At 39.2% G+C, this 27,344-nt stretch overlaps 1 protein-coding gene across 16 annotated transcripts in view; it reads left to right on the top strand.

Moving 5' to 3' along the window:
- KDM6A (lysine demethylase 6A) overlaps positions 1 to 27,344 on the top strand; it is a 151,577-nt gene that overhangs the window by 60,216 nt on the left and 64,017 nt on the right. For all 16 annotated transcript variants that reach the window (XR_003526412.1, XR_003526405.1, XR_003526414.1 and 13 more), the window contains exons 5-6: positions 14,760 to 14,818; positions 22,968 to 23,088. Coding sequence is in view for 8 of the 16 variants with exons in the window: in XM_027635818.1 (XP_027491619.1) it covers positions 14,760 to 14,818; positions 22,968 to 23,088 (180 nt within the window). In the remaining 8 variants the exon portion in view is untranslated. The remainder of the gene's footprint in view (positions 1 to 14,759; positions 14,819 to 22,967; positions 23,089 to 27,344) is intronic.

The following is a 27,344-nucleotide window of genomic DNA, read 5'->3' as shown; positions in this document are numbered from 1 at the left end:
CAAACCCCTCTAAATCCACAAATGTTCGTCTTCTCCTGAGGCACTTTGGTAGGCTTTGCTTCTAGAAACAGAGAGTGACGGGTGGGTGTTGCATGTAAGAAAGTCAAGGATCTCATAAAGCCCAGTGACTCAAAATCCTGGATATGGAAACTCCCACTTCACTTTAATGCAGGTAAATAAAGTAGTATATTTTCTATGTGACGCCTTTGACAGGCAGCAGAGTTCTCCAGGGGGCCTGGGGAGGGCTGAACCGGGTTGTTAACCTGAGTTTTCTCTTTGTTTTACTGAAGAGAATCTGAATTTTAGGCCTGAAAAGTAATTATGAGAGGTCAGACACACAGTGAAGGCACTAAACAGGTTTAAAGAAATGTTTGAGAGGCATAGCTACCATTCTGTGAAGTGTTAAGAGAAATTGAAAAGTACAGTGTATCAATCAGATGATACAGAATCAGATATTTAATTATCCATTAAACAATTAAATATAGCCTGGACTTCTTAAAGCACATCCTAAAGTGGATGTGCTTGAGTTTAAGAACAGGATCAACTGTAATGTTGAAAACATGTTAAAGAGAGAAGTGTTGCACAAAACTTCTTACTTTAAACGCTTCCCCAAGACATCAAGCACAAATTGGAGCTTCCAGAGAATGAGCTCGTGTTCTCTTCTTTTCCCTGATGATGAAGACACCTTTCTTAAACTCCCTGCCTGCCATATTCCGTCTGTCAAAACAGGTTTTCAATGGCTGTGGTCTCCCAAGGAGTAAATTTTTTGTATTTTATATTGGGAGTTCTTCCTAGCAGATCAGTATCCAAAGTACCCTTAATTAATTCCCATAATCTCCCCATGCTGGTGCTCATTCTCTTGTACATTTGAGAGACACATTTCCTCTTTTGTTAAGCAAAGTGCTTAACAATTTTAAGGTGCTATATTTGTGCCTGCCCATTTTGAGATCTGCTAGGTGACCACAAGGTGATGATCCCAGGTTTATGAAGCCACCCACATAATTTATCTTCATACCCTGGAACTATCTCTGTCTATCTGTGGATGTGATTTACTTAATCTCTGGTATCTGCAATTAAAGAAATTCCATTATAATGGATATCTGGACCTTAAAAGAAAGTATAAAAAAAGCTGTAAAGTCTTTTTTGAAAATGTTACTTTAAATAAGAAGGTAGGGAGATTCAGATTACACTGGAGAGCAATCACATGTTCAGAAAAGATGGGAGGTAGCATACAACATATAACATATATTTAAGCAGTCTTTAATGTGCTCTCAAGTATAAAAAATTTGTTATTGTGAGGGGGGGAAAAGCCCCCACATCTTTGACCTGGGAAAGTAAATGTAAATTGCTGTATATTAGAAAGTGTCATAGAAAAGTTGTAAATGTGGGGGCTGGTATTAAATATTTAATTATTTTATGATTGAATGGTTTTGATGTTCGGGTGTGAAAGTGAATATTGATATTCTAAAACAGGAGATAAATTTTGCATGTTGAATGGTACAAATTTAGAAGTACAGAAAAAGATTTTGGAGAATTGAGATAGCAAGTGGAACTTCATACGGCATGTTGAGATTTTTTTAAATGGTTGTATTTGAAACAAGTTGTATCACCATCTTATGTACCTGGTGTTCAGGAAACTGAGGTGAGTATCAGAAGAAGTAGAGAATGTGAAGACAAAATTAGAAGCCCAAACAATATTTAGTTTAATAAAGAACAATATAGAAGCCTGTACTGGAAAGCACGGTCTTATGTAAAAGATAAATATAGTTTAACATGACATTTTACTGGAATCTAATCACCCTCCTCTCAGACACAGAACAGCAGAATGAAATTTCAGATAAATGATAAAATCATATCCAAGAACTGTTTGCAGAGGAGACAGACAGGAGGGAGGGTGAGCCAACATCTACCCATTAGAGGGTTAGAGAGGGATTCTGCTGACTTTTGCAGGATGAAGGGGGTATCCCCTCACACTGAGGACCAGCAATTATAAAATAAAATTAATTTGTGGAACTCAAGCTTGGCAAGGTATCTTTAAATAAGAGCTCCCCGGAGTCTTGCAAAAGGATGTCAAATTAACAGAGGAGGAGAAAATCCCTGTATGATGGTGGTGGTTAATTTGCCCTCTGGTCCTCTCTTCCCTCATCCTTCAAGCTGTCACCTGACTGTACAAGCAACAGAGTTTAGGAATAAACTGCCCCAGAGGAAAGACTTTTAAAACTACCAACTTTCAGAGGTTTCTTACTTTTGCTAGTAAGGTGAGGTAATAGTCAGAACTGAAGAAAAACTAGTGGATTTAAAAATGTTTCGGTTCCTGATGGTTGTGGTGTTTACATTTGCAGTTTTTCAGAGTCAATTTGTCAGAAGTTAAAACCGTTGACAGAAGCAATTAAGTAAATTCAGGTAGAGCAGCAGTGGTATAATGGTAAGAAGAAGAGGGATTAGTGAGGGAAAGCAAGCTGGGCTCTGGAGCAGATGAAGAGAGAGCAAAGTAGAGCAGTGCAGAATGAGCAGAGATGGGGACAGTGAAAGAAGTGTCCTGTCATTTGACTTGTATTTTTTTTTTCTTGGTTTGTTTTGCTTTTAGAAATAGAAGGCTCTTAAATTCACTAGCATATATATTCCCAGAGTGGGCTGAAAAATTACCGATGTGCAGTTTTCTGTTAAGAAATGATGATTTGATGGAATTGCAGTGCTCTGTGGGAATGGTTGGTGGGCTGCCCAGCTGCTTTGCTCTGCTCTTGGCTCTGGGCCATCCTGTCTGCTCCCCCAGCTGCCTGTCATGTGGGCCTGCTGCCTTGGCTCTTGGATCCCATTTGAAGTATTTGTACATTCCAACAAATAAAACAGCAAATCACCAATTAGAACACCAATTAGTGATCACTACTTAACCAACTACAGTCTTAATTGGGCAATCATTTTCAGTAATAATTGATTGATCCCTAACTAGCAACCATTAATCAATGATCTTACATTTCACTACTTTAAAAAAAATGTAAAAAATTAAATAATCTTGGTTTAATTTTCAATATATTTATAGGAATACATAAAATATATACCAAAATATGCTCTCCAATAACATTTTCAGTTTTCAGATGTTACTGGCTAGTGTAAAAATCACGTAAAAATTAAAGCAGTCCATAAGGGTTTTTTCCCCAAACTTGATACTCGGAATTTTGTTCCAAATGTGGGATTTTGTTCAGTTTGCAGAACAAACTGTTTTTGTGCTGGAGCTAATGAAGCCTGAGCAATGACGAGCTGATGTCTGTTGTCCTTTCACGCCTCCTGTCCTTTCTTCTCCCACTTAAGCACACACAAACTGAAATTCCTGTAGTTTTCCTAGTGCAGCATCCTGAATGACATCTTGTTCCCTCTGAGCAGTAAAAGCACATGCTTGATTTAAAGCTATGCTAATGGGCTAAGTGTCTCTTCCCAAAGAGGAGAGAGTAATTAAGCTATGTATGCTTTCTGAAAGTAGGCTTTGGTTTGGGGACTCTTTTTTTCTATCTAACAGGTATTTTCGGTGACATTCCTCAAGTTTTTAATCTTTGAGCTGCCTCGCTTTCTCTAAAATTCATTTGAAGGCAGCTAATAGGTTCAAGAGTTACTCAGCTAGAAAAAACAACATAAAAGCAGCAACAGCATTCTTAGGGGACTTGGTTAAAAATTAAGCTTTAAATTTTTCCATTAAGCAGAGTTCCAGATTGAGCTGGAACTGCCCGGCACGATGTAGCTTAATATTCAAGGGGAACAACCATACAGAGTTTTGCCACTTAATTTTTCTGTTTTCCTTTGTTTTTACTGCTTTGTTTTTGTGTATTTGAATCTCTTCATAGTCATTCGTGCGTTAGTATGTTCAGCTTGTCCACTCTGCTTTTCTGTGGAGTGCTGCAGGTAGAACAGCTGTGTAATTAATGATAGTAAGGCTTTTTTCCAACACTGGTGATTCTCCAGCAGTGAGAACTGACAGGGAAATAATGGGGCTACTTGTCAACTCAGTGGGATTCCTATCTTTGCTGGAAAGGGTTAGAAAAATGGTGAATCAAGGACAGAAAATTCCATACTAGTAGCTCTACTTCATAAAATGTTATAAAGATGATAGGTATAAATAATGATGATCGTTTGCCATTATAAAAGAGAATAAAACACTTCAATAAACTGCCCAAATGTCATCTTCCAAAAAAGCTGTTTCAGTGATGTTTGTATGTATACATGACTGACATTAATTTCTGTGCTTTTATTGAAAATATTTTTGAAGAGATCTAATAGTTTTTGTCAGGTCAGCATATCTGGATGGGGAAGGAGAAAAGCCAAATCCTTTAATAAGTATGAAATAAGAGCAGTACTTGTTAAAGAAAAACAGGGATTGAGAAGAACTGCTCTGTGCTTAATTTGCTTGTGCTGATCAATCTTTGAGTCCCACCTGAAGGGTATGAACAAAATAAGGAAGTGCCTACAGGAACTATTTCTGTGGGAATCTCTGGGAATTCACAGGAGTGGGTGCCTCTCTGAAGTGCTTGTGCACAAATGGATGCTGCATGGGCACAAATACAGGAAGAGTTAGAAATCCATATATAATTACAGGGCTGTGATCTCACTGGATCCCAGGGGTGCAGTGGGACAGCTCAGGCTCATCTCCTGTTTGCACTCACTGAAGAACTGGTTGTCAGGCAACACTGGCTGCTGGGGTTGTGAAATGATGGAGTCCACAATCCTGGGACAAAGAAACAAGGCAAATGGGAGAAACAAGACGTCACACTTAGGAGAGGAGACCTTGGTCTGCTTAGGGATCAGCTCGGAAGGATTCCTTGGACGTGGCCCTGGAGAGAAGGGGTGTTCACTAGAGGGCTAATTTTGAAGAGTAACTTTCTCTAAGCTCCAGAACAGTCCACCCTGGCTTGCAGGATGTTACATTAAAAGGAAAGGAATTGTGCATAGATGAACACAATGCTTCTGGAAAAACTCAGGCGTAAAAAGCATACAGGAGGAAGAAGCAAGGGTAGATGACTCTGGAGGAATACGGAGACATCATCCAAGCGTTCAGGAATCACATAAGGAAGGACAAAGCCCACATGGAACTGAATGTGGTGAGGGATGTGAAGGGCAGCAAGAGAGCTTCTGCAAGTGTGTCAGCAGCAAAAGGAAGATGAAAGAATATGTGAGTCTGCTGCTGAGTGAGGCAGGTAACAAAGGAAATGGAGAACACTGAGGTACTTAATATTAGCCTTCTTCACCTTGGTCTTTACTGGTAGGACTCACCTTCAGGATTCCAAGACCCTTGAGACCAGTGTGCAAGTCTAGACTCAGGAAGACTTGCTCCCAATAGAGGAGGATCAAGTTTGGGAACATTTAAACAGATGGGATATCTGCAAGTCCATGGGACCTGATGGGATGCAACAATGAGTGCTGAGGGAGCTCATCTGTGTCACTATGAGACTACTCTCAATTATCCTAGAAAGGTTGTGGAGATGGGAGGGTTCCTGAGGCCTGGAAGAAAGCAAACATCACTCTTGTCTCCCAGAGGGACAAGAAGGAGGATCCAGGGAACTACGGGCCAGTCAGCTTCACTTGTATCTTCGTGAAGGTGATAGAGCACATTATCCTTGGCAGCTTGTTTCCAAGCTCACCCAGGGTGGGCAAGTCTCTGGAAGTCATCACCATGAATTTATGAAGGAGAAATAATGTTTGATGAACCCATTTGCAACACAATGAGTAGCTTGGTAGAGGGGGTGAGAGCCATGGATATTGTTGGTGTTTACTTTAGTAAGGCTTTCCACACTGTTTCACATAATATGGTCATAGACAAACTGATGAAATACAGATTAGATGAGTGGTCAGTGGGGTAGGTTGAAAACTGGCTCACCTGGGTTGAGAGGATTGTGATCAGCATCTGTCACAGTCTAATTCCAGACAGCAACAAAGTACAACACAGCCACTTGCTCACTGCCACTTTTCCCAGCTGGTTGGGATGAGGGGGAGAATCAGGAGGAAAAACAGAAGAGGGGTGATACAAAACCAGTTTAATAAGTGGAAAAAACCCCACATAATAATACTTAAGATAATACTTGTAATAACAGTAGTAATAGTTGTAATAAAAAGGAAAGTTAAAACCCAAGAAAAACAAGTGATGCACAAAACAGTTGCTCACCACCCGGTGACCAATGCCCAGCCTGTCTCTGGGCAGTGATCAGCCCCTTCTGGCCAAGCTCCCCTGTGTTTATGTCCTGGACTTGATTTTCTATGGTATGGGTTATCCCTTTGGCCAGTTTGGATCACTTGTCCTGGCCATGTACCCTCCCAGCTTCTTGTGCAGCTTCTCCCTGTCAGAGCATGGGAAGCTGAAAAGTCTTGATTTGGGGTGAGCACCACTCAGCAACAACTAAAACATCCATGTGTTATCAACATTATTCTCATCCTAAATCCAAAGCACAGCACTGAGCCAAGCTACTAAGAAGAAAATAAACTCTATCCCAGCCAGAACCAGGACAGCAACACAAAGTCCAGCTGGAGACCAGCCACACCAGTGGTTTACCCCATGGGTTGGTAGTGGGGCCAGTGCTCTTTGTCATCTTGGGTTAATGACCCATGTTGTGGGGTAGAGTTCACCTTCAGCAGGTTTGCAGAGAATACAAAACTAGGAAGAGACAACATAGTTGAGCTGCTGTTCAGAGGGAGCTAAACAGCCTACAGGAGCCTCATGGTGTTCAAGAGAGGCCGAGTCCTGTGTCTGAGGAGGAACAACCCAGTGCACCAGCACAGACTGGGAGCTGACAGGCTGGAAAGCAGCTCTGCAGGAAAGGCCTGGGGTGTCCTGGTGCAGGAGTTGACTCTGAGCCAGTGGCATCCTGGGCTGTGTAGGGCAGAGCATCCCCATCAGGTTGAGGGAGTGATCTTTCCTTTCTGCTGAGCTTGGGTGAGATGTACATGGAGTGCTGGCTCCAGTGCTGGGCTCCTGAGAGACTGCAGCAAGTCCATGGGCCCATAGGGCTGAGTCAGGGCTTGGAACGTGTGTTGTACAGGGGTGGAGGCTGAGAGAGCTGGGGCTGTTCAGCCTGGAGAAGGCTCAGGTGCATCTTATCCAGCTGCACAGATAGAGCCAGAGTGTTCTTGGTGGTACGTGGTGAAACAATGAAAGGCAGCAGGCACAAATAGAAAACACAAAATTAATTCTAAACACACAAAAATAAATTTAATTAATTAATCGAGTGCGAAGGTGATTAAACAGTGAAGAAGGCTACCTTGAGAGTTTGTGGGGCCACACATTTTTCAGTCCTTGGAAACAGTCAAAACCCAGCTGGACATCATCTTTAGAAACTTGCTCTGGTTGTCCCTTCGTTGAGCAGTGGGTTGGACTAGAAGGTCTCCAGAGAGATCATCTCTTTTTGTGCAAACATTAGACAAATTGGTTTACTTACAAAGCATCCAGTCTCAAATATGGCTTTCTATTTGGAGTGAGGGGGGTTGGTTTGTTTGTTTGTTTGGGGGTTTTATTGTTTTGGAGTTTTTTTGTTTTTCAAATCATGTATCACACAAAATAAAATGGAAACTTTGTGATTGTTAACAGCATTCGGGGAATCCGTAGGGAGAGTATTAAATTCGATTAGGTGAATCATCTCTATAAAATGTCTGTCAGAGTGAATTTAGTCTTTATGCATTGCACAACACCTTTGCTCACTTGATTCGTTTGAGAAAAATGTTGTTTTCTGTTTAAAATACTTAAATTATTGAAAATATTTGTATCAAGTGAAAAATGAAGATGTTTACATCAAGTGAGATTTTATAAGCTTCAGTGGAAGGAACATAAGTCAGATACCAGTAGCAACAATCATAATTTAGACATTTGCTTGTCTGTCTGAGTGACAGATGTGAGGAGGTACAGTAGTTGGTCAGTAATCCCTTCTACCAAGGCCCTAAGTTTGTTTATGGATAAGGAAATACCCAGTTTACAAAACTGCACAGATTCTGTCATTAAAGGGGAGGATTTGAGTTATTTATTGTTGTTTTATCATTTTGTCTTTCATATGAAAGTTCTCCCTATAAAGTGGGCATTGCACAGTGTGTTGCTCAGGGGATTTTGAAATTATTAATGTCTCGAGTTAGTTGCTGTTTGTGGGTTTTGATAATTTTCTTGTAGTCTTTTCTTCATATACCCTGTTCTTTGCTGTGTGACAAGAAGCTTTTTTTACAGATAGTGCTGGAAAGCCACTGGAGGGACAGTGTTGGATCAAGGCTCCCACTTCAGATTGTTCAAGCAGGTCTTGCCATGTGTGTTTTAGTCCTTGGGTGAAAATGGGGCCGTAGCAGTGTTTTGGTGGGACAGCAGCGCTGCTGAGAAGTTGCAGTAGTTTTCATTCAGAGGGGATCTATAGGGAATGTGGAACTGTAGCACTGGTGGGATGTTGCAAAGGGTGTGGACAAATGTACTGTCTTTCCTGAAGAGGAGATGAGAAGGGAGCAGGATGGGGAGGAGAGTATAGTAATTTAAAAGATACCTACCACTTACAAAGGGGGAAAAAAATCAAACTTTGTAGATGATGTGGGATTTTTGTTTATTTGGTTTTTATTAGTTTCATTTTTTTCTGCTTTGCTTCTGTTAAGAATTTTTCTGTGAAAGAAAAAAAAAAGGAAATATTTTTTATGAATTAAGAAAGATCTATTAGCCAGTTTTGTTCTACAACTAGTAGGTGTATTTTGGCAATACTTACTCTCTGAAAAGATCATCCTGAAGACAGTGAGGAATTACTTTGTAGTTATTTACCAAGATATTACAATGTGGAATTACTTTGTAGTTATTTCCCAAGATATTACATATGTCAGAATATATTTGTCACAGGAATAATGATTTTTATGTATTAATTTCTTCCACATGGCTGCTGGGATGCAGGCACACACCCAGTAACAGATTTTTGACTATTGTGATTACTGCTCAAGAAGCAGGGTCATGCAAGCCTGTTAGAGATGGCTGTATTATAGAGATCCTGATCACCTAATGATTTTTCAGGTGCTATAATATTTCTTGAAGGCAAAACTGATGATACTACTCTGCAATACTCCTCTCACAGGTACCTGAGTATTTCTGCAGGTGATGGAAACATGCAGAAAATGTAGATAGGCAGCTCTCTTCTTCATGTTTGTACAAACGTAAACAAATTTTATTTGAACCCTCCCCTCTTCTTCCTGAACACTTACAGTCTCTGTGCTAGAGCCTGTCAGCTCCCAAAGGTGTGGAGCTGTTTGTGCACAGGAGCCCAATTGGAATTTTTTATGCTGTACAAACTCTCCAGGGAGCTGTTACTACGTACTGAGTAGCGTCAGGAGGAAGGATTAGGCACCACAGTGTTAAAACTTCATCCTTCTTTTTTTTTTTTTTCCCCCGGTAAAGAAATAAACATATTCACACATTTAAACACAAAAACTGTTCTTTTGCTTCGAACAGGTGGCCGAGAGACCCTGTGACCACAGGATGCGACGTAAACTGTAAACCCTTGTTTTCCTGGTTGGGTTTTCTGAGGAGCAGTGGCCGCCTGCCCACGTGTGTCTTGTGCAGCCTGCAGTGGCGTGGGCTGGGCTGTGGGTTCCACTGGGACTTGGGCAGCTTAGGAAAGGGTTCAGACCTTGCTGGAGTTAATATGTCATCAAAGACTTGGGTTCCTGTCAGTAGTAAGCAAGTGAAAAACAGTCCCTGGTCTCTCCTAAGGGTGCTGAACTCCATCTTTTTTCCACAATTTTCTTTCAGACTTCCACTAGCCGACTACATGGGGACTTTGTTTCTCTTGTTTTGTTTATTTTGTAGTGTGGTGAAGTACACACTGATTTCTGTCTAAATATTACCAACCTTATAATGAGGGCATATTATTCTGTGAATTATTTTACCTCCATCTGGCCCTTCCCCATAGAGTCACAAAGAATCACGGAGTTGTTAGAGTTGGAAGGGACCTCTGGAGATCATCCAGTCCAACCCCCCCTCTCCCAAGGCAGGGTCACCTGGAGGAGGTGACTCAGGAATGTGTCCAGGTGGGTTTGGAATGTCTCCAGGGAGGAAGACTCCACACCCTCCCTGGGCAGCCTCTTCCAGTGCTCTGCCATCCTCAGTGTAAAGTTCTTCCTCACATTGAGGTGGAACTTCTTGTGTTTCAGTTTACGGCCGTTGCTCCTCGTCCTGTCGCTGGGCACCACCACAAAGAGCCTGGCACCAAACTCTGACACCCCCTTGGAGACATTGATTTGTATTGATAGAAGAAATGGTGTATTTGCCCACGTGTCTCACTGGTTAAGGACCTGCATGAAGGAGGCTGACAGGAGGCTGTGATGGCATTTCATGTTTTTATCCATCTCATGCTGAGCCATAGATGCTGTTTTCTCTCAAGTCAAACATTGATATGTAGTTTAGGAGGCTTCAGTAGTGTTTGAAAAGTCACTGTAGGTTTGATTTGCATTTTGGTTGTAGCAGTGTTGGCTTAGAGGGCTTTTACTTATGTTCCAATCTTTTACTTGTGCTAATGCTGTTGTTTATGGGGGGCTACCAGTGAACTTGCCTGGGAGAATGATCCAGTTAAATAATCCTTTTCATCTGGTTATTAATAACTCAGATCAGTTCTGTCATTCAGTTGGCTGTAGTACTCTAAAAATGCTTGTGTCAGCACAAACGAGAGGCAATGTTTGGGAATGTTTCTGAATCAGCAGTACCATGGAACTATGGCAAAAACTGTTCCTTTCCCTTTTTAAATGGCAAGGCCCTGGCTGGATGCTGCCCTGAGACTGCTCTGGGTCTTTAACATCTTTTTGTACTCTCTAGGAGTGCCTGCTGGAGAGATTTTCATTTGCAAGCATAACTTCTTGGTTAAGTCTTGTGTTTATAAAACACGAATTTGGAGGCAGTAACAGGGTCTCAACTGCATGTGACAGATAAGTGTGTTACTGGTGGAGAACATCTGGGCCCAGATGTGGCAGCCATACATTTGTAGAGTCATTCCAAGATGGGTGTCTGTGATCTGAATGTGAGTGTGGCCATTTGTTAGATGGGACAGGTGCATTTTTCTGGCCCTATGTTTATTAAAGTGTCACTGTGATGGGCTGGGCTGTGTCTTTCTGCTGGGTGTGCTGCCTGCACCCTTAAAGATGGAGAAAAAGGCTTTGTGTGGACTTGGCCTGAAATGCCTGGAGAACAGAACTCCTGGAATGTTGGGGATCTGTTTCCATCTGCTGCTTCAAAGAGATTATAAACCAGTTGTTTGATAGAAGGCCCGTGAGATGGGTGGAGTCTTCCTCATTGGTTGGTTTTTTTTTTTTGCTTGATTGCTCAAAACAGACAAGACTAAAAGTCTCAAATATGCTTCTTCAGATCAGTTGCCTAAAAAGGTACATAGAGATGTATTTTTGCCTTCTGAGTTACCTGTTGACAAAAATGTATATGCCACGCTGTTTTATAAAATAGAATTGAACTGTTGTTCAGCCTTAAACAGTGCGTGTAAGTAGCAGAATGCACAATAAAAGCTTGACAATTTTCTTAAATTGCATAAGCGTGGAAAATGGAAAGAGGTATTTGAGCCATCTAGTGGTTGGCATGAAACATATTAACATTTTTTGATAGTTAATAGAAAATGTAAATGATGTCAGCTTGGAAATAGCATTTCTGATTTCTCTGCTTTTAGTTGCATGGCTGTAGAATGAAAAAATCCAAACATTCAGCTTCAGGTTTGAAGTACGGTCTATTTTGGCCTGTATCTTTTTCTTATTCTAGATTTTAGTGAAAAGAAAGCTCTGATAACATAAAAATTAAACTAGAAGTTAGTAGCCAAAGAATGAGTTTTGCTAGCATGAGGTCTTCAGAAATTGTGTGGGTTGTCAAGAAATTCAAGCAAAGGATTGTAATAAGATAATTTTGTTCTCTACTTCTCACTAAAAAAATGTTTTGAGGCAAAAAATTTGGCTTAAATTCTACCTCACCAGCTGTTTGTAGCAGGGACAAAATTACAAGAGTAATCCTTACTGGAACACATGGAATGGATATTCTTTGTGAGAAACTTGTCAAATAAAACTAGCAGAGGCAACCGAAAACAGATTTCTTAGGATGGGCTGTGTTGTGGTAAACAGAGTCACAGAATCTTATGATTTTAAGAAAAAGGACATTTTGTAGATGAAAATTTTGTGTAATGATCCTGCTTGGTCCTGATCTGCACTAAGCTGTTGTAGCTTTTCATATTGGCTGTTACCAATAGGAACTTGACTGCATGTTGAACTTGGTATTCTGCAAAAGTAATGAACTTTATGTGTATTTCCCCTTCAGTTATTTGTGGGAAAGCACCATGCACCGGAACACTGTGGTGTCCTTGCGAAAGTCGTGTTCCAAGTTCAAACTCAGTTTAAAATATATTTTTTAATCTTAGTTTATTAGATCAGTCTTAATATTATGAACAAGCAGTACTAATGGTGTTACACGTGGTTACACGTGTGTCAGAACAGATGAAGTCATGATCCATACTGACATTTCAGAATTTGCACCTCTGCATTTGAGGTGAACTCTTAAATCTTGCCCTGTTTTTCACTGAGAAGACAGTGGCAGCTTAACATATTTTTGGGATCAGTCCTAAAAGGTTTTTAAGGCTAAAGGAGAGTGAGAGAAGAGTGGGAAAACCAGTCACAGAATGAAGGACAGTGGTGGTTTATTTGTATTTTAGTGGCGTGAGGTCCATCTGAAAGCTTTATGTGAACTTGATACGTAAATTGCATTTTGACAAATCGCCTGCATCTTGGTTCTCTTGTGCCTTGAAAGTTGGTTCCTGTTAACCCTTAGGATCAAAATATCATCAGGGAGATGATCCTGAGTCTGTAACTTGCTTGGACTGTAAATTGTGATGGATTCCATAAGAGGAAATTAAATTCTTTGCAGGTTGAAGAGGTTTTAGTGGTCTGGCATGTTTTTTGTTTGAATTTTGCAGTGTGGCAAAGAAGGATTTTTGTGATCACTGTTATTCTCAATCTTTATGATGATATAGACTGGACTGAGATTGGGGAATATCAGAAGAGATACTGGATAATTTTAAGTTCTGTTCTACAGATGAGCCTGACCCAAGCACAGTGAAGGTTCCTGGGGTGTGCTGTATTTTGTAGGCTTCCATGTGGCACGTGTGAAAATCTATTTTACTTCCTCATTTAAAATTACTTTTAAATCAAGGTATTACATATGCTCAGCTTTTGAGCTTGCCTTCCCACCTAGTCTCTTGTTCCCAGAGCACACTTGGAAAGTGGAAAAAACATGGAAGATCTTGTATCTTTATGATGTCCATCTTGTGTTTTTGTTGAATTAAACAGGAATGTGGTTTTATGGTAGTGTTAAAGTGTCATCCTCTATTGTTTATGCACTTCCCCCTCCACTTCTCCTGTTCACATGTTCCAGTGCTCTGATTGCTGTAGTATCTGGTCCTACCACAGCATTTTCTTGGAAGCTCTCCATTGCTGAAGCCATGATCCAGCTGTACTGGTGAAAGGATCTTTGGCATTTCCCCTGGTTTTAATTTGCATTTAGAAGATGCAAATGAGGGATAATGAAATTGTCATATTAGGTCCTGTTTCTGATGAACGCTGCTCTTTGAGTTGTCTTCTGGTTACCAGTTATGTTATAGGAGAAATTTGGTTATAACTTTCATATCTGGATTGGTTTTAAGGCAATTTTAGGATTCCTTGTGTGGAATTGCTTATAAAAGGGGTCTGCTGAAGAAGTGTGTGCAAGTGGAAGAGGGATTATCTTGAAGTCTTCCATTGTCTTCAACAATGGAAACTCCAGCTCTTATCCATGTGTCAGAGCTTTGGGATCTATACCTGCTCTTTCAGAATCAGAATTATGTATAAGGAAAGCCTAAAAATGTGTCACAGGCAGCATGTGCAATGTTGTCTCCTGTAAATAATGGATTAGCTCTGCTAAATAGAAAACAACTGTGCTGTGGCCTAACTTTGCAAAAGAAAAAGCAGTTTGTTTATTTTTCAGAATTTAGGAAATATGTATCAATTATTTATAGAACTGGATAGTTAAACATTCATTAAAAGTCATTAGTAATTTCACTTTAGAAGTAAATCACAGTTTCTGTGAAAACAAAATGGAGGGAAAATGGGTTTCCAGAAGGGGAATGTTTTTTGTTGTTTTGGTTTGGTTTTTCCCTTCAGCAGAATAGGGAGATAGGAAATAGAAATTTGATTAATGATGAAGAAATATGATTGTCATAGGTTTGAAGCTGATGGTTTGTATTTTTTTGGTATTCAGAAAAGTGACATTTCCTTAAGCATATTCTCAGGTTCATTTAATTAATGTTCTACATTAGACACAAATTACAGTGTGTAGCTTTGTTTACTTCTATGTAAGTATAAATTATTATGAGTATGAAATGATGTTTGGTAATAAATTTTTTATTATTATTATTATTATATTAAATTGCCAAAGATTTCCACTGCATCATTTCCTTCCCTGCTTTTGGACAAGTAGAACAGAGCACATCGGTTTCTCTGGTGTAAAAGTGCTTGAATATTATTATTACTTTTCCTCCAAAAATATCCCCTTTTTTGTGATCATGGAGAATCACTTTTTTTTAGTGTCTACCCATATTTTCATTCCTTCTTTTTGGTTCTTCCTGTTCAAGGTGAATTTTAAATACGCGTATCTTGTAATGGAAATAGAATGTCAAAGGATGAATAAAATACTGGAAACTGAATCTTAGAGCATGTGGTTGTCTAATCTGGGTTTTAAACACTGTTTCTTTCCTTTACAGAATGCTGCCTTTTTATATGGCCTTGGTTTGGTCTACTTCCATTACAATGCCTTTCAATGGTAAGTTGGAATAAATTGATAGTTTTTGTGGTGTTTCATGGGTGTGTGAGTATTTCACCTTCAGTTCAGTGTGAGTGTGCCATAGTTTATTTTTGGTTTTATTAGAGATACGATGTTTGCAGGTGAAACTGTCCTGGGTCACATACCTGACTCGGGGCAGCCACAGCAGTTGGTTGAAAAGGGAAAGCACTGACAGGAGAATTTTAGCTCCCTGTAACAGGCTTCAGCAAAGGGGATGGAGCAGAATGACTCAGCAGGCTTTTGTGAATTGTTGTTATCAACAGCCTGTAGCCTGTGCATGTTGGAAAGCCTGTTTACAAAAAACTTTCATCTTGGAAAAGAAGTGGGAAAATGGGATTGTTTTCATTTCACTTGGTAGTCAGAAATTTTTACATCAGGGCAGAGTTTTGGACGTGAGAAGCAGCACACCCAGACTTGAGTCAGGGTGTTTAAAACTGATGTAAAAACTGAGAGTTAAAGAGTTGTAATTTCTGTCCTGGCTTTGGGGACTGAGCAGGGCTGCTGGGCGTGGAGGGAGGGTGGTTTTCAGTTGAGCTTTTGGTTCTGCCTTGTCTGTGATGAGAGTGGTGAACAGCGAACAGAATGGACTCGGTCACTGGGGTTCTACTGAAAGGTCCTCAGACTTTCACTGGGGTTTATTCCTGCAGGGAATGAAGTCAGTGTCATTGCAAAAATGTCAGAAGGGTGTAGTGTTGATATCAGTGCTTTGTTACAGTCAGTGTGGAAAGTGTCAGCACAGTAAGTGTGACTTTACTACTTGATTGATTACTAGAAAGGTTCACTGTCTCACTGAGCTAAGCATGACTGCAGTTACAGAGACACTCAGTGACCACCAACTGATGGGTTGGAGCAGTGAGGTAGGATTTCTCCCTCCACCCCTCAGTAAATTGTTTTTATGTATCTGTAAGACAAAAGATTTTTGCTTTCCTCAGGAAAATGCACATAAACTTTTATTTCTCAAATTAAAATAGGTTGGTTAAGTCATGAGCTCGAAACATGGATTTTTTTTTTTTAATCTTGCAATTTACTGCTTTTTTTATTCATAGCGGTGAAATGAATGCCATGTATTGTATGTGACATGCAATTCTATTGCATTCTAATTAACAAGAGAAGAACAGAAAAGTTTTCAGAAAACCTGAGAATGCACTGTTTAAGATTGGGATCAACCTTGGCTGAATTTCACCAAGTTCCAGATTGCTCTGTTTCTTATGCAGTCTTGTCTTCAGCATTTAGCATTCAGAAGTATTCTGTGCACAAGGTCTTACAAGGTGGATCTTGTTACAACTTGCACTGTGAAAGTGGTAGATAAAATTAAATAACACAAAGCACTTAGATTTAGAGTAGTTAATCTTTCATATAACCACCTGTTCAACACAGGCTTTTGCCATTAGCAGATTGTGCTATTTAGCACCTTACAGCGGATGTAGCAGCAAAGTCAGGTGGTTGTGAGGCCTAAGTATTAATAAATTAGAGGTTTGAACTAATTTAGACTTTTTTTCTTCCATACCTTTAAGTGAGGTTGTTGAGAACATGAGTATAAGCTGGTGCCTTAACTGGCATAACTGCACATAAAGCTTATGTTTTAAGGTTGTGTAGAATAATCATATTTGCCATTTCATTTGTACAAAAAAGTTACATATGGTGTGATACTAAGAAAGCTGTGTATCATTAAAGTATTTGGTAGAATTTTTAGAGGAAGAAAATCTAATGTAGATAAAATCTTACACCTTTATGTGCAATATTGATTTTTAACCCCTTCAAGTACCTTTCCTCGCTCTTTTTCTGTGTTTTCTTTGGGATGTGTGGTTGTGGGTGTTTAGGTGTGACAAAATCACAATAAATGTGGAGATGAGAGCAAGTCATTTACAGGGGATGTTCCTGGTAGACCTTAATCCTCCTCAGGAGTCTCTTGCAGTTTGGAAGGAGAATCCTCCTTCTTTCAAAGTGAAATGCTGATCAAACTGCATTATTTCCTGCTGCATTTTTTCCATCTGTTTATGGTCATAGGACACAGATCTTTATATTTCAAGCAGGTAGAGGAAACTTCTAGGCTGTTTAAGGTGGTTTAAGCTATCATGCTTCATCCATTTTTTTTTTATTGACGCCACTTTAGATATTCAGAGATTTTAATGAGAAGCAAGTACATAGTCCTCCTAAAAGGAAGGGGTGAGGAAGTGCTTGAGGTTTTTTCATGTCTCATGTAAACAGGGATAATAAAAAAGCAAGTGGGAATAAGGTTAACTTTAGAATTCTTGTTCGTATTTTTTGACATTATTTCTTAAGTTTTCCAGCTTTCATAAAATGAAGTGTTGGATTAGATCCAAGACGCATATGCAATTCACTGTAATTCAATATTGTACACTCATTTATATCCTAATGCAGCTTTACAGCATTATCTTAAGTACAAATCCTAGCTGATACAGCATTTTATGTTGGTCATTTTGTTTGACTGTTTGTGCAAGTACTGAATGTTCTCAGCGTATATACAAACATTGCAAGAGAAAGCTATTCCATGCAATTAAAACAGTAAGATTTGCCATAAGGGAATAACTTCATAAATTGAATTGAGTATAGTAAAATAGGTCTTAGGGATCTCAAATTTTGATACTCCCTTCTTTTACACCATTTACCATCAAGCAGTAAGTAAAGTGGTTGTCTGATTTTCACTGTTGTTAGACAACAGGTAGAATAGGGTTAGCTGAGATAGTCACATCACTTGAATAATTTCATGTCCTCTGTAGTTGTCTTTTAGATTGAACATAAAAGAATTTCAGTAGTTAATCCAAGGCTACCCCTCATTCCTGTGCAATACCTGCATCCAAGTGTAGTGGCTTGGATGGCAAAGTTTTTCTTTACTTTAGTGAGGATTCTGAGTCTGACTGGTCTGTCATCTGCTGGTTTACACTGGCTTCCATCAAAATGGAAGGATGGAGTCCAAGCTCTGCTGTTGTGTCCTGGAATGGATTTAACAGGATCCCAGTGTGCCAACTGTGGTGCTCCAAGGCCAGCCTACAGTGTTTTCAGTGACTGTCACCTTGCAAATTGCTGGACAATGTGTGTGAGAAAGACACAGGATTCCTTAGAAACACCTTGCAGGAAGCTGAGATCAGTCACCCTTACCCCATTTTAGGCTCATTGCCCTGAGGCTCCTCACCTCAGTCCAGGGTTTCCTTATCTGCTGTAAAAATTGAGTATTGTGTAAAACTCACTCCTTCAGCATTGACCTTGAAAAAAAGCTAAAGATGCAAGAGATGATCCAGACCCTTTTTTCCACCTCCATCATGGCTGAAGATGGAGACTGCCTGAGGAAAATTGGTCATCTCTGAGTGGAACTTCTTGACCCATGTGCAGTGATCCTTGCCAAAGCAGAAGCACTGTCATCATTGTTGATATCTGAATATCACGATATCTGGGACCACCATGTCTGCTTCTGACTTTCCAACTCAGATTCAGAATTGGATCTTGACATCAAATTGACTTTCTTTTTGTTGTCTTTCTGTGATTGTACAGCAAACCACTTATTGGACTGATGAAAACTCTGCTAATGATAGGAAAAAAACCCCTACTCTCAGCTGCTGTTCTGAGACTTTGCTGCTCAAAATATTTCACCATTCAACTGTTGCAACCCTGTGGACAGAGGAGTTGTAGCTAAAGACTGTAAAAGTATTTCATAAACTGCACTGCCTGAGTACTGCTGTGTGTGTACATTTTGTGTATGTTCAAACTATGATTATGAGTTTCAAATAGGAATTAATCATAGCTCACATCACTTTCATTAAATGACATGAGGATTAGAATAGGTGGTCAGAAAATTGAAAGACGATAAGAATAAGAAAAAGAAAGTTTCACTCCAGCTGCATCAAGTGGTGTATTAGAATAATGTTAGGTTCTTTTATTTTGTAGGCTCATTCTGATTTTCATGGTTTTTGTTTGAAAGGTACAAAAGTGTTAACTTTTGAATAGTTAAATTGTTGCTCTTTTATTACATTCTTTTGCCTAGTACAAAGCTGATTTTATTCACAGTCTGTTCAAGCATAGCCATCCAATAAAAGTCTTATGAGAGTTCACTAAATGTTTAATATAATCATCTATTAATTATTATTCATCTGGTTTCTTCACTTTCATAACGGTAGGCATTGTTGTATAGATTAGTGGGTGGGAAGATAGCTGAAGTATTGATCCTGGAAGTCTTGATTTAGAGGTGAAGATTCATGTCATTTTTACTTTTCCTGAATTGCCGTAGCAGTGCTGTGTAAAATGAAAGTCCAGAGGTGCTTTTCATCCCTCATAGTGCCTGTTTTCCAGGCCTGTTTTCCCATTTTGCTGAGTGCTAGATAGCCTTTCCTGCCTGTTGGTAGAAATGCTCTCATGCTTGGAGAAAAATCCTTATTTGATTTTAATCAATTCTCGTAGACTCAGCCAATGTATTTTCTTACCACGCAGTTGGCAGTGTCATCAGGGAACAAAAGGAGAGTCGTCTCTTGCTGAATTTGGAGACTCTCATTTATTTCTGCAGTGCGAGGGCGCCCGGCCCTTCGTTCAGTAATATCTCCTGTGGACTCGTGTTTGTTTAGTCTGCTGAAGGAGTAAAATTAAAAGTTCTGTCTTTGCACGAAGGGCAGTTACTTAGTGGTGGAGACACTCAACCTACTTGAGGAAGGCTCTGTGCCATCATCCCTGAAGGAGGACTCTGAAGCCAAGTTCTGCTTCGTATGCGACAGATCACGCAGCTGTTTGGTCGTATCTGCTCCTCTGGTTTTGTTCAAACCATAAAAGAGCTTTGAGGGAAAACATCTGGGTAACTTTGATGCCTTGGATCCTCTAGACCCGTATCTTTCTGGATGTAAGCTTGGACAGAGAACAGAAATGGGATTAGTGATGTTTCAGAGAAAACAAAGATCTGTACGAGACTCAAGTGACTCCAGCTGTATCTGGAAGGCCCCACTCAACCCATCAAACAGATGGGCTGGGAAGGACTGAAGCTTCCAACACTGGGCCATGTTCTCTCCTGTTTCCCTTTACTACCACAACACTTGCTCCTGCTTTCCACGTCCTTCTTGTGCCAACCTGTACCCAGTGTGTCTGTGTTGGGTGTTACTGACCACTCCAAACTGAAATGGGTGTCAGTGATGCAACAGATGTTCTGCTGTTGATGTGGTGAGGGACCAAGTCTGGAGCTCTGGGCATGGCAGTGGAAAACAGGCAATCCCAGAATAAAACAGAGGTTTTTACTGTAGTTGATGTTCTTGATGTGTCCGGTATTCCTGAGCATGTTGCTATTTTAAGTGTTTCCTGTAGGTGAAATTACATCAATATTAATTCAGCTATGATGTAAAATTGCTTGCCTGTCTGTAAGAGTTAAAGAGTAAATGTCTTTTCACAGGTTGAGTATTTTATTCCATTAAAAAATTCTACTGACTATTTGAAATGAGGCTATAGTAACCAAATTAGACATGAGCCCCTACCACTGGTAAAAATTGCTGAAAATATTCTTTCAAATCACTTCCTTGGTGAAATCTTTAGGATGCCCCTTTTTACAGAAGTAGTGAAAGTAATTTCTATTTGTTATTATTCATGCTTTTCATCCTGGAAAAACTACAAATTGTAAAATAACTATGGAATTAACACTAGAGTTAAGTAGAGGATAAAACCTGATTTTTAATTAGTTTAGTCTGCACAGAGATAAACCTTACACAAACCTTGGAGAGGTGTGAACCAGCAGGTTCTGTGCTGCATGTGACACAACCTTTTTATGTTGTCCACTGATTACAACTTACTGGTTTTTAGGTGCTGTACTCCTCTGTAAGACTGGAGAAGGCAACATTCTTGGTTTTTTTGAGTGAAAGCATACATTCAAACTAAATTTCAAAACTGTCCTTAAAAATATTTTGTAATTTTTGTGGCTTTGTTTAATTCTTTTGCTCAACTGTGGCAATGAATAATATTTCCTGTTCTGTAAGCAAAAGACTACAGGAATACTTTTGTCTCTTACAGATTACCTTAAGCTTTTTTAGAAGTCCACCTTTCTGTGGTTTTTACAACTGAGACATGACATAGGAGAAATACAGAAATACTGTTTTCTGACCAAGGAAGATAGCTAAAAGGAAGAATGCAAAGTTCCCAAAGTGTCTATGAGCATAGTCACAATCTCTGTTACAGAACTGCAATGTCTTTATTCCTGATTTTTGTTGTGACTTTGATAAGACAGTGGTTTTCTTCTTTTTTTTTGAACTTAGGATACTACCTTCAAACAAGATAAAAATAATGGATTTTAAATACCAGTGGCTAACATGCCAAGTACCAGATTAGAGTTAAGACAAGAAATGCAAATACATAATCACAGAATCTTTCCTTTGGCAGAACAAAAGCCTGGCTTAAAATCTGTGCTGGTATTTAGTATCAGTCTTTGGCTTTCCAGTTTGAGCAGGGTTCTTGGAGGTGATGATGATGAATGTACTGTTATGAGACATGGGTCCTTGTTTGTTTTGAAATCAGTGTACATTCTGGGGTGTGTGATTCACCACCACCCATATGATTCCAGGGAGGTTTAGATGAGATGTGAGAGACTGCTGAGCCTGGTACAGGTTTGTCCCTTTAGCTCTTCACTTGCTCATTTTCCTTGTGTAGGCAGAAAAGTAGGGTACTGGGTAAGCAAAGTCTCTCTGAAGGGTTGTAATAAAGGAAGCTTCGGTTCTGCAATAGAAATGTAATACTTTTTTAAGCTCATCTGCTCTTAACTTCTATTTAAAGAAGTGAAATAATGCTTTAGGTATGAACAGTTGTTGCATTGTCTAGAGGAAGTTCTGTACCTTTGGCTTGCCGTCAATGAGAAAAAAGCCCGTAAGAATTTTAGAGCAGAAGCATTTTTGCTGATGGATTAAAAAATGATCATTTATGTGTTTTCTAAATAAAAAAGTATGAAAAACGTTAATTGAATTTCCCATTGCAGCTGCTTACCTTTTTTTCCTCATAAATAATACTGCGTGTGGAGAGAGGGATTAAGTCAGTGTTCCTAAGCAGTGTGTGATTTTAGGCACTGTGGGCAATTCCTGTCCCATGTCCCTGTGGGAACAGCTCTCCCCAGAGACTGTCCTGTCATCTGCCTACTTGACCTGGATCTCTGAGTATCCCTGGGACAGCAGATGGGACTGTGCTCCCTGGCCTGGGGGCTCAAACCTACCTTAAACTGGGACTAGTTCTTGTGTGAGCAGTGGTGTAGGTGAAGGTATTTTGTTTCAATCTGTCATTGCATTTCAGGCAACAATGAGTCTTAGCTTCTTTCTCAATTCCTCTGTGACTTTAATTCTATTAACTTTTAGTTGCATTTCAGCTGTCCCAGTTTTATGCAGTTGTCCTGAGAGACAACACAGTCCTGTTTAGAGTCACGTTGTTTCTGCTCCAAGATAGAGTTGCTAGATGGCATTTTTATTTTGTCTGGTACAGTGCCGTCATTAACAGGGGCATGTGGGAGAGGATTTGAAGTAGAATCGGAGGCATTTTCACCTATCATGGGAATGTGAAAGCAAGTTACAGAGGGGAGGAAGTGGCAGGCTTTTGTATCTGTGTTTTCCTGGGAGTAATTGAGTGACTCGGAAGTAATGGAGCAGTAGGTGTTAGCTGAGTCCCTGCATGGCACTGGTGCTAGGGAAGGGAGGAGAAAGAGGAAAAAGGAGCAGGTTGATGCAGTGAGAGGAGATGTGCCTGATCTCTCCTAGGCCTTCTCTTCTCCTGCTGCTGCTGCACTATTGGAATCAAAAGCAACCTGGCTGTTGGTAGTGACATGAACAATCTCTGTATTGTGTTTATTGTTCTAAAGTTGTGCTAATTCGTGAGTCATCCTTTCTGAAATATCAGATGTGATACTGTATTTCATGCAGCAAATTACTTTCTCTAAACTAATAGGAAAAATTAGACTTTCAAATACAGCAGGATATCTGGAGTACAGAATTACCCAATCTTTGAAGAATCAAAAGCCATGCACCAAAAGCGTTACTTGTAAACCATTATTTTGATGTGTTCTTCTGCAACAGTGCTTTCTGATCCACTTTCTGTTAGTCATATAAATAACATTGATTATAAAGTAATACTTGAGTAAAAAATAATTTTTTATTCTGTGTTTTTCTTTCAGGGCAATTAAAGCATTTCAGGAGGCGCTTTATGTTGATCCCAGCTTTTGTCGAGCCAAGGAAATTCATTTGCGACTTGGGCTTATGTTCAAAGTGAACACAGACTATGAGTCTAGTTTAAAGGTAGGTTTTGACTCCTTCCAAATTGAATTAACATTTCTTAAAAGTTGTGTTGCATCTTAAAACTGCAAGGAATGCATAAGGATAGAGCAGTTAAACACCACCTGCTATAGAAAGAGAAGTGTGAAGTGTCTCTAAACAGAATAAGGATTGGATTTGAGGTGTGTGAGGTGCTACATATACTCAGAAGAGTCCAGCAATGTTACATATGAGCACTGATACTCCAGAAGATCAAAAACTCAGTGTGGAGCTCTCGTTAGATTAAGTGAACTGCATGGGGAGACTGAGGATGTACAGAAAGTGGAAGGAAAAAATGAAAGAATAATTAGCAGCTTGGATTACTTGATTTTTTAAATTTTTTTGTTTCTGTTTTTTCCCCTATCTGCCCTATTGTCAACTGGAAGCTCTTAAAATTAGGAAAATAGAAAATTTTAATGCAAAATAATGTTTTCATATTTTTATATCATTTTTGCTTTTCTAGCACTTAATCATTCTTTTGTTTCCTGGTTTGAGAGTCAGCTTCTAAGGCAACATTTTCTGGCTAATTAGTTGGATATTATTTGTGGTAATACAGCACTTTGTTTCTTCTGTGCTCCTTCAGACTTTTTACTGCTTACATTCTGTTTTGGTCTGTAATTGTAATCTGTCACTTTATCTCCCTCCATTTAACAAATTTGCCCTTTTTTTTTTTTCCTTTCTGGCCTCTAAATTTAGCTGTGTGTGTCTTAGAGAAATTAGGTTTCGTTTAACAGAGCTGCATATGCTGGGAAAATAAACCTACAAGGCTGAGAATTTTGTAATTAAGTGTAATTTATAAACATATTTCTGCATATTAATCTTTCCCAAAACCTACTGAATGCATTCCATTTTTTGTTGTCAAGAATCTTGTGGCACCCTTTCTTGTTTTTCTGGAAGTTATATTTGCAAGGCTGTCAGAATCACATGGTCCAAGATTTGAAAGAGTAGAGGACTGTTCTCATTTTTTCCTTCCAGTATTTGCGATAGTGGGAACTATTTCTCTCGTCAGGCTTCCTTTTTCATCCAGAGTCCAAAGTTTCACCTGCAGAGATGGGTAGAGTTGGAAATTGTGATTGGAGAGGATGATTCTGCCCAGGAGTAGGAAAGATTATGTGCAGTGAATGGTGAAAGAGAGCACGGGGAGGTAGAGGTAGATCACTGTGTTGAGAAAGGGATTATGTGAGAGTTTGGGTGGTTCTGCTGCCTTAAACTTTGGGATAGATTTAGTGTGTCATGATAGGGAATAAAAGAAATGCTGAAGTACTTTTGGTTTTATTTTTAAAGAAGTTGGGACAAAACGAGATTAAATTTTCAGGAAGGTAGTCATGTTTTAATCAAGTAGTAGAAGAAACTTCTGCATTTTAATTTTTGATAGAAATTGATCAAGGAATAGATAACCTTTTCCTGCTGTGCCATAAAATTTGCAATTCTATCAGTGAATCAAGTATTTAAATAGATTCTATGGTAATTCAGTCTAAATAATTTACTGTGTTTGACGTTCACAACTTTGCAAAATAAATCAGTCCCTTATTACGAGGATTTTGAGCATACTAAACTTCAAATTTTCGAAGCACCAGTTACAAATAGGAAAAACACCGAATTAGTAGTTTGAAAACAGAAAAAAATCATCTTTTTTAGTGCAAAACATCATGATGCTATTGCTTTTATGTGGCGTGTGGTTAAATCACAAAAACAAATGGCAGCAAAGAAAGCAGCTTACCCTGGGGCAGAGGGCTGGGCAGACCTTCCATTTCTGGTTTGCTTCCTTTGCTGTGGAGGTTGCAATCCTTAAAAGAGAATAACGGGGAGGAACAAGAGAGAAAAGACCAAGTGGAGCAATCCACTGGGTCCCAAACAGATTCAGCTGTTTTCAGTTCAGCTCAGCTGTGGATATAAGGTAGAGCCTGGAGACTGATCTGCTTTGAAAACAGATTGTTGCTGATTGAAACGTATCAGTTTATACATCAGAATGTGTCAGTTGAGGAGTAGACTACGAGTAGAGCAAGTGGGGCAGTAGCTTCTTTAAAAGCCAGTCTGACTGAGATTTATAAAAAACACCTTGAGCCAGAGCTCTGAGTGACAAGAATGTGAGAGGCAAGTCAGAAAATGCTTCCTTAGTGAAGAGAATGAAGCAAAGTGTTGGTGCAGTGGTTATGCACAAGCGTGGGGAGAAAAAAATGAGGAAGGGATATGATGAAAGAGTGTGAAAGGATGTTTTCACACAATGTCTGTCTCCTTCTCTGAGACTGAGTATCTCATCTTTTCACAAAAGAAAGATAAGTAACCCTAAGCAATGAAGAGACACGTTTGTCTTGTTGTGCCTTTTTTTTTGTTTTGTGGATCTTTTTAAAAGGATCCAGGATTTTAGAGGACAGTTATGGGGTTTAGAGTCCAGCCTGGCAGTGACTGGCCTTGAGCACAGACCCTTTCCTGGGGCTCTTTGCCCACTTTGAGCTCCCCATTTACACTGAGGCAGAAAGTGGAAGTAACTTTTCATCTGGTATTTGCTTGTGATTGCTCTGGATTTCACAGATTGTACCAACGTTGCATTAATGTACTTTGAAATATCATAATGTTTTTGATGGTATTTAAACATTCATGTTAAGTCTGTAATTGCTAAGAATAAACCATTGCCAACAGATGAGTCATTGTCAGTAAGAGTCATTGTCAGTAAGAGTCTTCAGGCAAAGGGGGAAGATGAGAGTCTGAAGGTCATATATTCCATGTTTTTCTCAATTTTAGAGCATTAACATAAATCATCTGTATTTTATGTAAGCAATTTAAGCACAAAATTAATTTTTACTATTTTAAGATGTTGATGATCAAGATAATTGCTAGAGTGCTGTTTAACAAGCATAAAATCAACTCCCAGTGTTTTTTCAAAATCAATTACTGCTTTTGCTGTTTTTAACATTGCTGCAGTTAAGACTTGCAAACTACTGTGAGAACCCTTGACTGCTCCATTATCCCATTGCCATAAACTCTGGCAAGAACACCAGTGCTGTTGAAAATTACTTGGCCTTTGGGCTTACATTAAGGAAAAAAACCAGTGTCCCTTTGGTTGAAAAGAAAACAGTCCTTATGTAACCTGACATTTGGGGCAGCGTTACCTTCACAGGTGATACATGAAAGCTGAATTTGCCCCGTTCATCAGAAAAGTACAATTAATTCCAAAATCAGCTGGCAGTGAGTTGGGGGGTGGATTTTTTTTTTATTGATTACTGTGTCAACAACATGCTGTTAAGATTTTTCACAGTTTGCTACCTGTCCTGGTGCCCCTTTCTGTTCACCATTCCCTACAAATGGCACCAGGAATATTATCTTTAGTGGTGGTAGCTGTGGTGGGACCATGATACCTGAGAGAACGTAGAATTCATACTTAAGGGAAAAAAGAAATCTTAGGTTTTGTATTTATTGGAGTGATAACATTGAGGGAGCTGTGCAGGGGAGGGGTTTTGGTTGTAGGGCAGGTTGAAGATTTTTGGTGACGGATTTTTTGGGGTTTTTTGTTGGATTTTGTTTGCTTTGTGGGTTTTTTTTAATAGGTGGTCAGTAGGAACGCTGGACACGAGCAGGTTATTTTGTGGCAAACCAAGAAATGTTTTGCCTTAGGAATTTTGTCTTTCACGTATTGCAGGTGCGCCCCGTACCCAGTAACAAAACCCTTAGAAGAATGAGAACTAAATCTCCTGTTTTCAATTATCTATCTTTTAGTAGAAATACTGATTCTACCTTTCTTTTACAAAAATTTTTCTTCCTTTTTTATACACAAAACAGTTATTCCAGTAGTTTGCTTCAGGCTTATGCTTTCATCTTGCCCGTAAATCATCAATTTAAATATAATTTTAATTTTTTAATTATTCTTCTAAAGGTTCTCATTTGTTAGTAATGTTAAGACATGCTGCTTATATTAGGATAAGAAAAAGGCTGCAAAAGAATTAAAATCTATTGGGAAAATGTGCATGAATTGTATGCATATGCATGAAATATAAAGAAGTTAAATACTGATATACAGATGAACAGCTTGAAGTACTTACTTATAATCAGTCAGACACTTTTCCATCACTTATTCAAATATTTCTCCTGTATATATATATCTTTATGAAAGATATTTTTAGCTACTACCGCTATTGTATGCCAACTATGTAGCTGTTGTAGACATATCATTCATTTTTTATGTTCTTTTTCTGGGTAATAAGTAAATAAGCATTTATTAAAGTGAAGAAAATTTGTGATTTCAA

Source organism: Corapipo altera, unplaced genomic scaffold (genome assembly GCF_003945725.1).
Source record: "Corapipo altera isolate COAL_440 unplaced genomic scaffold, ASM394572v1 0, whole genome shotgun sequence".
NCBI lineage: Eukaryota > Metazoa > Chordata > Aves > Passeriformes > Pipridae > Corapipo > Corapipo altera.
The sequence above is the reverse complement of the archived record's forward strand: the minus strand, read 5'-3'. Positions and strand labels throughout refer to the sequence as shown.